The sequence below is a fragment of the Cetorhinus maximus genome, chromosome 10, assembly GCF_964194155.1.
Source record: "Cetorhinus maximus chromosome 10, sCetMax3.hap1.1, whole genome shotgun sequence".
NCBI lineage: Eukaryota > Metazoa > Chordata > Chondrichthyes > Lamniformes > Cetorhinidae > Cetorhinus > Cetorhinus maximus.
Genome location: NC_135888.1, coordinates 21,524,796 through 21,538,336, shown reverse-complemented (window position 1 = coordinate 21,538,336; position 13,541 = coordinate 21,524,796). Strand labels below are relative to the sequence as shown.

General features: G+C 46.1%; 1 protein-coding gene across 2 annotated transcripts in view; it reads right to left on the bottom strand.

Annotated features, from left to right (window-relative positions):
- col27a1b (collagen, type XXVII, alpha 1b) overlaps positions 1-13,541 on the bottom strand; it is a 605,111-nt gene that overhangs the window by 37,775 nt on the left and 553,795 nt on the right. For both annotated transcript variants that reach the window (XM_078550110.1, XM_078550108.1), the window contains exons 46-49: positions 12,288-12,341; positions 11,903-12,010; positions 9,915-10,022; positions 1,759-1,866 (exon numbers count right to left, since the gene is read on the bottom strand). In XM_078550110.1, the coding sequence (XP_078406236.1) occupies positions 1,759-1,866; positions 9,915-10,022; positions 11,903-12,010; positions 12,288-12,341 (378 nt within the window). The remainder of the gene's footprint in view (positions 1-1,758; positions 1,867-9,914; positions 10,023-11,902; positions 12,011-12,287; positions 12,342-13,541) is intronic.

Sequence of the window (13,541 nt, the reverse complement as noted above, 5' to 3'; positions counted from 1 at the left end):
CATCCTGACTTGGAAATATATCGCCGTTCCTTCACTATCGCTGGGTCAAAATCCGGGAACTCCCTGCCTAACAGCACTGTGGATGTGCCTACACTGCAGGGACTTAAGTGGTTCAAGAAGGCAGCTCACCACCACCTTCTCAAGGCAACTCGGGACGGGCAATAAATCCTGGCCCAGTCAGTGTCACATCCTATGAAGAACAAGCTAAAACGTCAACACAGACTAGTTTCTGTGCTGTACACTCAATGTAACTGGATAACTCCCAATAGCAGATGCTGGAAAGAGGTGTATGGGGATAGAGTTTGGCTCTGTATTGTCTCCTGCTTTGTTTTGCCGGCAAAGACTGCATACCTTCCGAGGCTCGCAGTGTAAAACCATCACGGGCATGGAAGAGAGGGCGAGTCAGAAGCTGTATTTTTAAGCATGTTGCAAGGATCTTCAATATTGGAGCATTTCATGAAACAAATTTATTTTTGGATTAATAACAATGTTTGAGTTACAAACAATTCTTCTGATTTTCCGAGATAGATTTCTTTTCTACAGTGATTTTGCTTTCCTGCTATTGCCGCTGGAGACTCATGCACAGGAGTAGACGACAGAGTTCTAACGTCAGAAAACCCATTCACAATGACTCAATAATCTCAAGCTCTAATTCACATGAATACCCGCTTTCTATGCTTGTGCTAGTTAGTCTCACTGCAATGGATAGAAAATGAGACCAAGTACTTTCTGGTGCTGTGCTGCATTGGTTAAGACATGAAGTGAAGTGAAGTGATGGGTTAGCGTACACACACATGCATGCCCACGCAACACACATTATTCCGTGGGGTTACTGGACAGCGGGGAGTTAGTGGAAATCCTGGCTGATCTTTCTCCTAAGCCTTCGGCTGGCTAAGGCTAACCACGGCACCCTACGCTGCCCCAACTGAGATCAGCTTGTGACCTGCTTGGTTGGTCCGGTTCAGCCCATCATAGGAGCGTGGGTCAATGATTTGAAACTGGATGGCAAATCAACTGTGCCAGCACACAATGCCATCAATCTAACAGATCAAACCGAGCAATGTATCATATATCACACCCAATCATCCGATAATCTGGAACCAAAGGTGGTTCCTTCACTGTTTTCACAAAATTGTTGCAGTGCAGGAGGAGGCCATTCGGCCCATTGTGTCTGCACCCGCTCTCCAGCTGAACAACTCACCTCGTTCCATTCCCCCTGCAACCCTGCGTGTCCTTCCTTCTCAGACACCAATCCAATTCCCTTTTGAATGTCTCGATTGAGCCTGCCTCCATTACACTATTCTGGATTTTTAGGTTTGGTATCCTAAACAACACAAGTTGGGAAGGATTGATTGTCTTTCAACTTGACTGGCTGAAGTTAGATAAACTAGGAAGAATGAAAAATCTTCCCCACAGAACAGTGGAGGCTGGGTTGTTGAATATATTTAAGGCTGAGACAGACAGATTTTTGGTCTCTCAGGAAATTCAGGGATTTGGGGATTGGGGTGGGAAAATGGAGCTAAGACCGAAGATCAGCCAAGATTGTATTGAATGGTGGAGCAGGTTTGATGGGCTGTAGAGTCTAATCCTGCTCCTATTTCTTATGCTCTTGTTAGTTCCTAATAATTAATTTTAGACTGTTCCCTAAATGATAGCAAAGCCATCATCATTTCTGTGATCATAGCTCCCATAATACTCAGCTGAAGCACTTGACATCATCTTGTTAGAATACAGCTCAGGGAACAATGTATTACTGACCGGTTGACCTTTGGAACCTGGATCGCCTCTCTTCCCAGGCAAGCCTGTCCCACCTTCTGTTCCTTTGATTCCAGGAGGTCCAGCTTGGCCCCGCAAACCTCTCTCTCCCTGTGGCAATCACAGTGGATAAAGAAGCATAAATTTACTGAAACTGGTTACAGATTACATAGGACTGGCTACTTCACAATGAACCATCTGTGGTTGTTACAGTATCTGACTGAACACCAACTGACTACTAAGTTCAGTGTTCTCTAAAACATTGAAGGGAAGACTGGTAAACATACTAATGCAACAATAATTCACTTTCAGACAAAAAAAACCCAAAAATAAATGTTTCCAACAAATACGTAGTGAACCAGGCTTTATCTTTTAAGTGCAGTCACTCCCCCAAGAGGTTATGGATGGTGGGGGGGGTTGGGGGTTCAATTGAAATTTTCAGGATGGAGATGGACAGGATTTTGTATGGCAAGGGTATCGAGGGATATAAACCATGGTGGATAAATGGACTTGAGGTATAGACCAGTTATCATCTAGTTGAACAGCAGAGCAGGCTTGAGAAACTGAATGGCCCATTCCTCTATGAACACACAGAGTGATCAGAGAACTTTTGAAAGTTGAACAAGTTCCACCATTTCTCCACTGATTTCACTGCAGCACTCTCCAAGGACAGCACCTTCAAACCCTCCACCGCTACCATCAGGAAGGGCAAGGGCAGCAGAGACACGGGAACACCACCACCTGCAAGTTCATCCTGACTTGGGAATATATCGCCGTTCCTTCACCGTCACTGGATCAAAATCCTGGAACTCCCTCCCTAACGGCACTGTGGGTGCATCTATACCACAGGGACTGCAGCAGTTCAAGAAGGTGGCTCATCTCTACCTTCTCAAGGGCAATTAGGGATGGGCAATAAATGCTGGTCCAGCCAGTGATGCCCACATCCCATGAATGAATAAAAAATAATTGCTGGAGTTTTATCTCGTTTGTGGAAATGAAGGGGGTGTTTGGATATAGCCAGCTTAGTGCTCATTTGGCCAAATTAAAGCAGGGTCAATTAAACCAGACCGTGAGATGCTTGGTCAAGCCGTGGTTTGTGTTAAACTTCTTACAGGAAGGAGGCCAGAAGTCAACTCTTTTAGATTCATTCACAAAGTGAGACTTTATGTAAAGCTCCTAACTCTACAATCCATTACCAATGTCAATAAATGTCTCTTTATATGTACACAAGTCATTACCCAGTGAGTGCCTGCCACCTGCAGACATGACTTAATTAACAGTTTGGCCTTTCCTTGCAGTGTTAGTCATAGTTCAGTCAGCAGCACCCCAGGACTGGAGTGCAAAATTCAAAGCTGACACTCCAGTGCAGTACTGAAGGAGTGCTGAACTGTTAGAGGTGCTGCCTTTCAGATGAGATGTTAAATTAAGGCCCTGGATTTAAAAGATTTGTCGGCACTATTTTTTGAAGAAGTGCAGGGGAGTTATCCCTGGCCAGCATTTACCCCTCAATAAACATCACAAAAAACAGATTATCTGGTCATCTCACGTTAGCAGTTTGTGGGAGTTTACTGTGTGCAAATTGATCTTTCCTATATTACAACAGTGACTACACTTCAAAAGTACTCCATTGGCTGTAAGGAGCTTTGAGATATCTGGTGGTGATGAAAAGTGCTATTTAAATGCAAGTCTTTTTTTAGATATGATTCCGTATGTTAAAAGCTTTCAATACTCACACTAGTTTGCTGTACAGACAATGGGACAATGGTGAGTTCCCAAGCCCTTTTGTCACAAATGTATATGTATACGTTTCAAGCAACGACTTGACTTTAAAATCCTCATCCTCATTTTAAAATCCGACAATGCCCTTGGCCTTGCCCCTCCCTATCTCTTGTAATCACCTCCAGCTCCACAACCTCCTGAGATAATTGTGCCCCTCTAATTCTGGCCTCTTGTGCATCCCCAATCATAATTGCCCCACTATTGGTGGCTGTGCCTTCAATTGCCTGGGCCCCAAGCTCTGGAATTCCCTCCCTGCAGCTCTCCACCATTCTACCTCTCTTCCCTCCTTTAAGACACTCCTTAAAACCCATGTCTTTGACCAAGCTTTTAGTTCATCTGACCTAAGATCTCCTTATGAGGCTCGGTGGCATACTTTATTTTATACAAAAACAGAATTACCTGGAAAAACTCAGCAGGTCTGGCAGCATCGGCGGAGAAGAAATCAGTTAACGTTTCGAGCCTTCACGGCCCTTCGGCAGAACTGAAGCATAGTTAGAAGAAGGGAGAAATATAAATTGGTTTAAGGTGGGGGGGGGCGGTGGGGGTGGGGAGACATTGAGGGTGTGGTGATTGTGGAGATGAGCAGATAATCAAAAGATGTCACAGACAAAAGGGTCAAAGAGGTGTTTTGTCTGAGAAAAGTGCTAATTAAGAATGGAGGACAGGATATTCAAAGTACAGCTCTAGTGGGGGTGGGGTGGAAAGGCTAACAAGGTTTTAGTTTTAGATTTAAAAATAATGGAAATAGGTGGGGAAAGAAGAATCTATATAAATTATTGAAAAAAAAGCGGGGGTGGGGGGCGGGGAGAAACGGGGTGGGGATGGGGAGTTTAAGATCTAAAGTTGTTGAATTCAATATTCAGCCCGGAAGGCTGTAAAGTGCCTAGTCGGAAGATGAGGTGCTGTTCCTCCAGTTTGCGTTGGGCTTCACTGGAACAATGCAGCAAGCCAAGGACAGACATGTGGGCAAGAGAACAGGGTGGAGTGTTAAAATGGCAAGCAACAGGGAGGTTTGGGTCTTTCTTGCGGACAGACCGCAGGTGTTCTGCAAAACGGTCGCCCAGTTTGCGTTTGGTCTCTCCAATGTAGAGGAGACCGCATTGGGAGCAACGAATGCAGTAGACTAAGTTAGGGGAAATGCAAGTGAAATGCTGCTTCACTTGAAAGGAGTGTTTGGGCCCTTGGACGGTGAGGAGAGAGGAAGTGAAGGGGCAGGTGTTGCATCTTCTGCGTGGGCATGGGGAGGTGCCATAAGTGGGGGTTGAGGAGTAGGGGGTGATGGAGGAGTGGACCAGGGTGTCCCGGAGGGAACGATCCCTACGGAATGCCGTCAGGGGGGGTGAAGGGAAGATGTGTTTGGTGGTGGCATCATGCTGGAGTTGGCGGAAATGGCGGAGGATGATCCTTTGAATGCGGAGGCTGGTGGGGTGATAAGTGAGGACAAGGGGGACCCTATCATGTTTCTGGGAAGGAGGAGAAGGCGTGAGGGAGGATGCGCCGGATATGGGCCGGACACGGTTGAGGGCCCTGTCAACGACCGTGGATGGAAAACCTCGGTTAAGGAAGAAGGAGGACATGTCAGAGGAGCTGTTTTTGAAGGTAGCGTCATCAGAACAGATGCGGCGGAGGCGAAGGAACTGAGAGAATGGGATGGAGTCTTTACAAGAAGCGGGGTGTGAGGAGCTGTAGTCGAGGTAGCTGTGGGAGTCGGTAGGCTTGTAATGGATATTGGTGGACAGTCTATCATCAGAAATTGAGACAGAGAGGTCAAGGAAGGGAAGAGAAGTGTCAGAGATGGACCACGTGAAGATGATGGAGGGGTGGAGATTGGAAGCAAAATTAATAAATTTTTCCAGGTCCCGACAAGAGCATGAAGCAGCACTGAAGTAATCATCGATGTACCGGAGAAAGAATTGTGGGAGGGGGCCGGAGTAGGACTGGAACAAGGAATGTTCCACATACCCCATAAAGAGACAGGCATAGCTGGGGCCCATGCCGGTACCCATAGCCACACCTTTTATTTGGAGGAAGTGAGAGGAGTTAAAGGAGAAATTGTTCAGTGTGAGAACAAGTTCAGCCAGACGGAGGAGAGTAGTGGTGGATGGGGATTGTTCGGGCCTCTGTTCAAGGAAGAAGCTAAGGGCCCTCAGACCATCCTGGTGGGGGATGGAGGTGTAGAGGGATTGGACATCCATGGTGAAGAGGAAGCGGTTGGGGCCAGGGAACTGGAAATTGTTGATGTGACGTAAGGTGTCAGAGGAATCACGGATGTAGGTGGGAAGGGACTGGACAAGGGGAGAGAGAAGGGAGTCAAGATAGCGAGAAATGAGTTCCGTGGGGCAGGAACAGGCTGACACGATCGGTCTGCCAGGACTTTATTTTATAATGTTTCTGTAAAGTGCCTTGGGAGGTTTCATGACATGAAAGGTGCTATGTAAATATAAGTTGTTGTTTCTACACCATGCTACTTCAAACAATTTGACACTCAAGAGGTTAGAAGAGAGCATAAACGTGCACCTTAATCACTTAAGGGGATGAGCTCCCCAAAGGAGCAAAGAGAGATGGCCGTTTGATATCTGTAGTGCAGTGACAGTCTGTTTTAACTTTTCATCATGTTTCTTCCTTGACCCCAACCGAAGGGTCATTTTGGCTTCAGAATGGGGAACATTTGCACTCCTTAAGGCAGTTAAGTGAGCAATTCCTGGCAACTATCATAAAAGCATCACAGTGAGAATAGGGTACGTGGCATGAAGATAAAATAAAAATGTGAATCATGGAGACTCTGGGGATTTGTTTGTTATCAGTCTATACCACAAAAATAACTGGTTTACAATTTGCTTAACAGATGGAGCAAAATGTGTGGCTTTATTTCATTTGTTGTGAAATGACAATTGACCACATCAGATACACCATGGAGATCATGGTAAACAGAATAATACTGTGGTTGTTTCCACTCTGAAATACACAGGAAGAAGTGATTAGAATTCCCTGTAAAACTATTTCTCCTCTTCTTAGGCAGTCCCTCTGGAATGAGGATGACTTGCTTCCACTCCGGTTTGATGGGTGCTGAGATGGCTGATAAATCCAACGCGCGATCTGCAGACTCTGCTATGTGCGGGGCAGGTGGTCCTTGAAGCGTTGGGTAGATGGGTGGTTTGGAGGTTTGTGGACTCCCTCTGACGCCTTGACTTCACCTCAGCAACGTTTCTGATGTTCCTCTCAAGGCGTTGGCCGCCTTTCCCAAATCAGCCTTCTCCGTTTTGGTCGGTCATAAGCCAGGGTCCTCACATGAGTCAGAGGGGATGTTTGATCTCTTCAGGGATGCTTTGTGGATATTTGAAAGCGATTCCGCTGTCCTCCTGGGGGTCCCCTGACGTGACCGAGTTCCGAGAAGAGCAGTTGCTTTGGGAGCCTGGTGTCTGGCATGGCCCGTCTGGTGGAGCTGGTTTTGAGTGATTAGCGCCTTGATTCTGGGTGAGTTGGCTTGGAAGAGGACGCTGCCGTCGAGATTCTTCACTCTTTAGATTGTGATCCTCCGGCAAATTGGCTTCTTCTGTTCCAGACTGACTCTAATTTACCAAGAAGCTTTAACAATCTTCTGGCAGTTTGGGGTGTCAGGATGATTATCAATCACCTGTTATTAGATTTTATTTGACAGGTTTGTGAGAGGGCACAGAATTTCAGGAAATGACTGGAAAATGGTGGAAGAAGTCTTGTATAGATGCATAACAATCTTTCACTAGCACTATTAGATATTAATTAAGGTAAAATGTCTGTTATTCCTTTGTACAGATTAATTGAGAATTTGTATCAATTTTTAGGTTACATTTTCCCAAATTTGAGATACTGAAGTATTTGTCTGATCCGGGAACATTGTGATAGGTTTATTCAATTATGCGGCAAATTGATTCCAAAGTTTGAAATAGTTTTTTAAGTTATATCTTGTCCGCAAAAAGTGTGAATCAGACAGGGTCTAACACACAATGGCAGGGTGATTTATAAGTGTGAATTGAAGATGACCAGATACATTAACAGCATCCAGGAGGAGGTGCAGGAAACTAACTCACAAGGGGTTCCAATCGTTTCAGCTAACAAACCTGCAGTAACTGCATTAAACCACCCTATTTACTGATCTGACTAAATTTACTGATCTGACTGTAACAGCAATGAACCAGTTAATACAATGTGAACTATAAATGCTGACAGGAGATCCAAAATTGCTTCGCCCCAAGAAATTTAGTAATAGTTAGAGACAAAACCATTCACATAACCTTCAAATGGACAGAGTTGTCGTGACCCTGCCAAAAAACACCAACCTGCATTTATATAACACCTTGAACATAAAATGATTCTAACGTCTCAATTTGAAAATTCTGATCTTTGTTTTCAAATCCCTTCATCACCTCACCCCTCCCTATCTCTGTAAACTTCTCCAGTCCCACAACCCTCTGAAATCTCGGAGTTCCTCTAATCCCAGGTCCCTTCAGCACCCTGATTTTAATCACTCCCCCATTGGTGGCTGTGCCTTCCGTTGTTTGGACCCTAAATTCCGGGATTCCCTCCCTAAACCTCTTCACCTTTCTCTCCTCCTTTAAGACGCTCCTTAAAACCTACTTCTTTGACCAAGCTTTTGGTCTCCTGCCCTAATATTTCCTTATCTGGTTTGGTGTCCTATTTTGCTTTATAATGCTCCTGTGAAATGCCTGGGGATGTTTTTTGATGTTAAGAGGCGCTGTATAAATATAAGTGGCTGTTGTGGGAAAACGCCCCAGGTCAGAATAGTCGAACCTTTGCTTTAAGATCCAGCATTTTAGCAACGAGGCTCATCTTGAGGTCAGAACTTCGACTCTGCATCAAAATTACTATTTCCTAATTTTATCAACATTACGATTCAAAAACATTACCATAGCAACGCTGCTGCTTCAGCTAACGTATCTGAAGCTGGGGGTTTCCTAGAATGGTTGGTTTGGTACCGCACGTTGTGTAAATTTAAGAAGATTGTAGCTGGGTTTGATATATTTGAAGGAATAATGAACTAACAGAAGAACATAAAAGATAGGGACGGGGCCGGCCATTTGGCCCATGGAACCCTGCTTCAACCATTCCATTCCTGCCCAATCCCATATCCCTTGATTCCTCTAGAATCCAAAAATCTAGCGCTCTCTGACTTGAATATGGTCAATGACTGAACATCCACAGCTCTCTGAAGGAGAGAAGAAGATGCACAGCCCTCCGAGTGAAGAAACTCCTTCTCATCTCCGTCTTAAATGATCCAGCTAGGGAAAGCAGCCTCTCAGAGCCATTCCACCCTGACAAGCCCCCTCGGAATCTGTTATCCAAGTTGTTGTAAAATCTGTACTTTCTCTTGCTAAGAGAAAAAAGAGACTGGTATTTACATAGGACTTTGGGAGGTCCATAAACATTTCACAGCTACTGAGGTACTTTTGTAATGACTGCTGTGATCCAAGCAAGCATCGCAGCCAATTTGCGCACACTAGAGAGTTCCAACAAACAACCCCGATTTAACATTTCACCAAACGCAGCACATTCTGTGCTGTACAATCAGTCTGGTTACATACTCAAGTCAGACTTGTCAGAATCCGCATTTTTTTTCCCTCAGAGGCAAGAGTGCTGCCACTGAGCTCAGATGAGACAAAAAAAAACACACGAAATCGGAGCAGAAGTAGGCCATTTGGCCCCACCAGCCTGCTCCACCATTCAATAAGGTCATGGTTGATCTGTTTGTGTTTCGAATTCCATATTCTCATCTACCCCCGATAACCTTCGATTTCCTTGCCTAACAAGAATCTATCTACCTCTGCCTTAAAAATATTCAATGACCCTGCCTCCACTGCCTTCTGAGGCAGAGAGTTCCAAAGTCACACAACACCATGACTGAAAAACATTTCTCCTCATCTCTGTCCTAATGATCGAGGATGGCTTGCTTCCACTCCTGTTCGATGGGTTCTGAGATGGCTGATAAGAGTATGCCGATCACAAATTGGACCTGCTACACGTGGGGCAGGCGGTCCTTGAAGCGTTGGGTAGTTTGGAGGTTTGTGCGCTCCCTCCGAACGCCTCGGCTTCACCTCAGCACGTTCCCGACGTTCCTCTGAATGTGTTCACTGCCTTCCCGAATGGGCCTTCTCAAACTTTGGTCGGACTCAAGCCAGGGTCTCCCATGAGTCGACGGGGAAGACTGACCTCTTCAGGGGCGCTGTGAGGAAATCCCTAAAGCGTTTCGGCTTTAGGGGTGATCCGTGCGGGCAAATCGCCTTTCGAGGAACTACCACTGCCTTTCTAGCTAGTGAGCGGTTGTACAGCCCAGCTTTTGGCCACTGAGCTTTGGCCCGGGGGGGGGGGTCCTCGAGCTTGCTTACCTTAAAGCCAGGAGGCCCCTGAGATCCAGGTAATCCTGGGACTCCAACGCCGCCACGGCCTCCAGGTTTGCCAAGCAACCCGACACTCCCGTCGTCGCCCTGTTCTCCCTAAAGAATGAGGGAAAACGACATCTTAACAAACCTCAAGAGGAACAAACGGTCGTCAGTTAATTCCCAGAACAGCTGCTGCAACTCTTTATCCTCGACAAGTGATTCGCTGCAGCGAAAATAAAATGCAGACCAACAAATGTCACTCACAGGGATACTGGGTGCAATTCATTGCAATCCATAAATTTGAATGCCTTTATCAGATCGCCTTTTAACCTCTCCTCTAATTAAAACAGTTTTTTTCTAGTCTTTCATTACTAAAGCTTCCCGAGCCCAGCGTAATCTTAGTGAATCGCTGCTGCACACCCTTCAGGGCCTCGAGATTCTTTCTAAAGCTTGGCCAAATTTATAAAACCTCAGCAACTGATTTCCTCCTTATTTGCACAGCTTATCAATGGCATAACCTTCCATTTAGCCAGGAAACCTGATCTCTTCATTAAATTATAAAATAGGAGTGGGGGGGCAGGCGGTCATGTTTCACAAAGGGGAAATTCCCTTTTCATCAGCTATTAGTTACCATAAAGTTGCTTCGATAGCGGGACTGCATGGGGAGAATTGTCTCCCCGCCCCAGCGTGACACGTGCATCCGGAAGTGCTGAGCGCTCCATGCGGGTGGGGGGGTGGGGAGGAGGGAAGAATCAGGAGCTGCCTCAGGGAAAAAGAAAAAAAAAATAAATTAAAAAAATTATTCAGACATGTCCCCTCATGTGTCACATGAGCTGGGACATGTCTATGAATTTTAATAAAAAAAAAACTTTTTATTAAAGTTTGAAAACCTTCATGAATCCTCTTCCCGCCCGTGGATGAGGTTTCGTGAGAAATGCGAAGGCCGCCTGGGCTCTTCGCCTGCCCCCCCGCCGACCTGAAGGTTGGACGGGCAGCCCAGACAATCAATCAATCAGTTGAATTCGCTAATTAATGGCCTTAACAGGCCTTTGACAGTTCGGCGGGCGCACAGCTGACTCCCGCCGAACTGAAGATCGGAATGACGCGTGGTGATGTCAGGACGCACGCCCGATGTCACTGCGCGTCCTTTTACGCATCAGCGTGCGGGGCCCCGCCCCCAGACGCGAGCGGAAGATTCTGGCCCATGTTTCACTTTTCAATTAATGCAGCTTAGACAGAAAGATGCATCATGTGAGAGAGAAGACTCCTCATGCTGTTTAGTATTTTGCCCATGTGTCATTTCCACTATGTATCATTTTATTTGTAAATAAATCCAGCAGCTGTTTTGATCTTACACATGTTCCAGACATCAAGTTATAACAAAGAAGGGCAACAGACACATGGGAACACCACCACCTGCAATTTCTCCTCCAAGCCACACAATATTCTGACTTGGAAATATATCGCCGTTCCTTCACTGTCGCTGGGTCAAAATCCTGGAACTCCCTCCCTAACGGCACTGTGGGCATACCTGCACCAGATGGAGTGCTTGACAAAGGCAGCTCACCACCAACTTCCCAAGGGCAATTAGGGACGGGCAATAAATTCTGGCCCAGCCAGCGACGCCCACATCCCATGAAAAGAATAAACAAAAAAGGGGGGTTAATTGTTTGATCTGCGTTAAGCAAATTGAAATACAACGATGGCTAAGGAGCCATGGTCACTGTTTACAAACAGTGACATTGGCAGGATTTATTAACTGAATTACTGGGAAGCTGAGCTTTAAACTGGGGGGAAAAAAATTAACAAACAGCAATGTATCAAATTGCAATGGATTTGATGGCTCGACTGTGTATTTAACTGTGCAGTATGTCTGGTATATTTATTTCTACCGTTGTGCAATATTACTGGTAGACACAGATTCAGTCAGGGAGGATTTCTTAAACGATGTCTACTCGGATGTCTTTACCACTTTACCAGAAGCAAAATCTGACCTGGATTCCTGGTTTCCCATTGATTCCGGGAGCTCCGTCCAACCCTGGAGCCCCCTCTTGACCTTGTCGACCAACAACACCTCTGGGACCTGGAGGTCCGACAGGACCCTGAGTGTGAAGCACAAGTGATGCCATTAGTTAAACTTTAAAATATTCTGAATGACAACTGTGTTAGAATGTATTATGCATAATATTCATCTTTGTTCTGGTAGACCTTACAATAATGTATTACACTGTTAGAAATCATTTGTGTTTGCAGCTTTATAGCCTCCGGACATCGCCAGACCCTTTGGAACCGATGAAGTTGTTTTGAAGTGCTGTTACGCAGCTGAATTGATGAATTGAATGCTTAGACATAGTTTTAAAATCCACAGACAACACTTACTGGTGGGCCCGGGCTTCCTTGCGATCCATGGGAACCTGTTTTTCCTTTTCGTCCCTAAACCAAAAAAGGAAAGGGTTGAAAGAAAAAGAGAGACTTGCATTTATATGGCGCCTTCTATGACCGCTGGACATCCCAAAGTGCTTGACAGCCAATGAAGCATTTTTGAACTGCAGTCACTGTTGTGACGTTGGCAACAAAGCAGCCAATTTGCATGCAGCAAACTCCCACAAAACAATGATGTGGTAATGACCAGATAATCTGTTTCAGCGACGTTGACTGGGGATAAATATTGGCCAGGGCATTGGGGTTACAGGCACAGGCAATACCAACACACGTAGACACCAGCAGAAGCCACAACCATGACTTCCAGCAATGTGGTTTATCCACCAGCTGTTGCCCTCAGTGAAGCGGAGATGGAAGCCAATTTCAATCTCAATTAGTGGAGTAGAGTACGCTGGCTGAACTTTGCCGATCGGGCAGGCAGCCTGACACTGTCTGGGTAAATGAGTCGCTGGCATTCATGGGCAGTCGGTGGGACCCCCCCGCTCAATTTTATGGGCGTTGAACCTGCCGCTCCAGTCAGCAGACCGGCAGCCTCAGGAGCCTCAGGGGTGTCACCAGAAATGGTGGTTGCTTCGGAGGCAGGTAGGGGCCCCCACTAGGTGGGCCGAAAAGATTAAACAAATAAAAGTGCAAGTGATGGAGGGGGGGAACCCCCTCCTAGGAAATCATGGGGAGTTTTTGGGGGGGGGCGCATGGGGACTGCCTCCCCTGCCCATGGCCCTTCTATTCTTTAAAATAAAAAAACAATCCTCTCCGGGCTGTCACTGGGAGGTCGCCTCCTTAGCTGGCGGCCTCCTCACACAGCCGGGGATGGGGTTGATCCGTTGTCACAAAATGCCATTGGCTCTGCAAAAAATGGCCCCAAATTGGACCTTTATTCATGCAAATTGGCTGCCTGGCTTCCTGGGCTGGGCGGACTGTCCAATCCTGCTTCTGCCGTCAGTTAAATTCCCCAATGGAGGGACATGGTCGAGGGGCTGATCCATGATTTCCCATCTCCTGGGAGCCAGTAAAATTCTGCCCTGTGTGCGCTTTGGTCAAAGAGTTGATGTTGTGAAAGAATCATGAGTTCTCTTTTGTGACTCTAGCTTGTCACCTAACCACACGCAGGTATGACTATGACAAATACAAATCACAGAGAACTGGTGTGTTACAGTTCACTCAGGAGTCCAAATTTCTGTGCACTTGCAC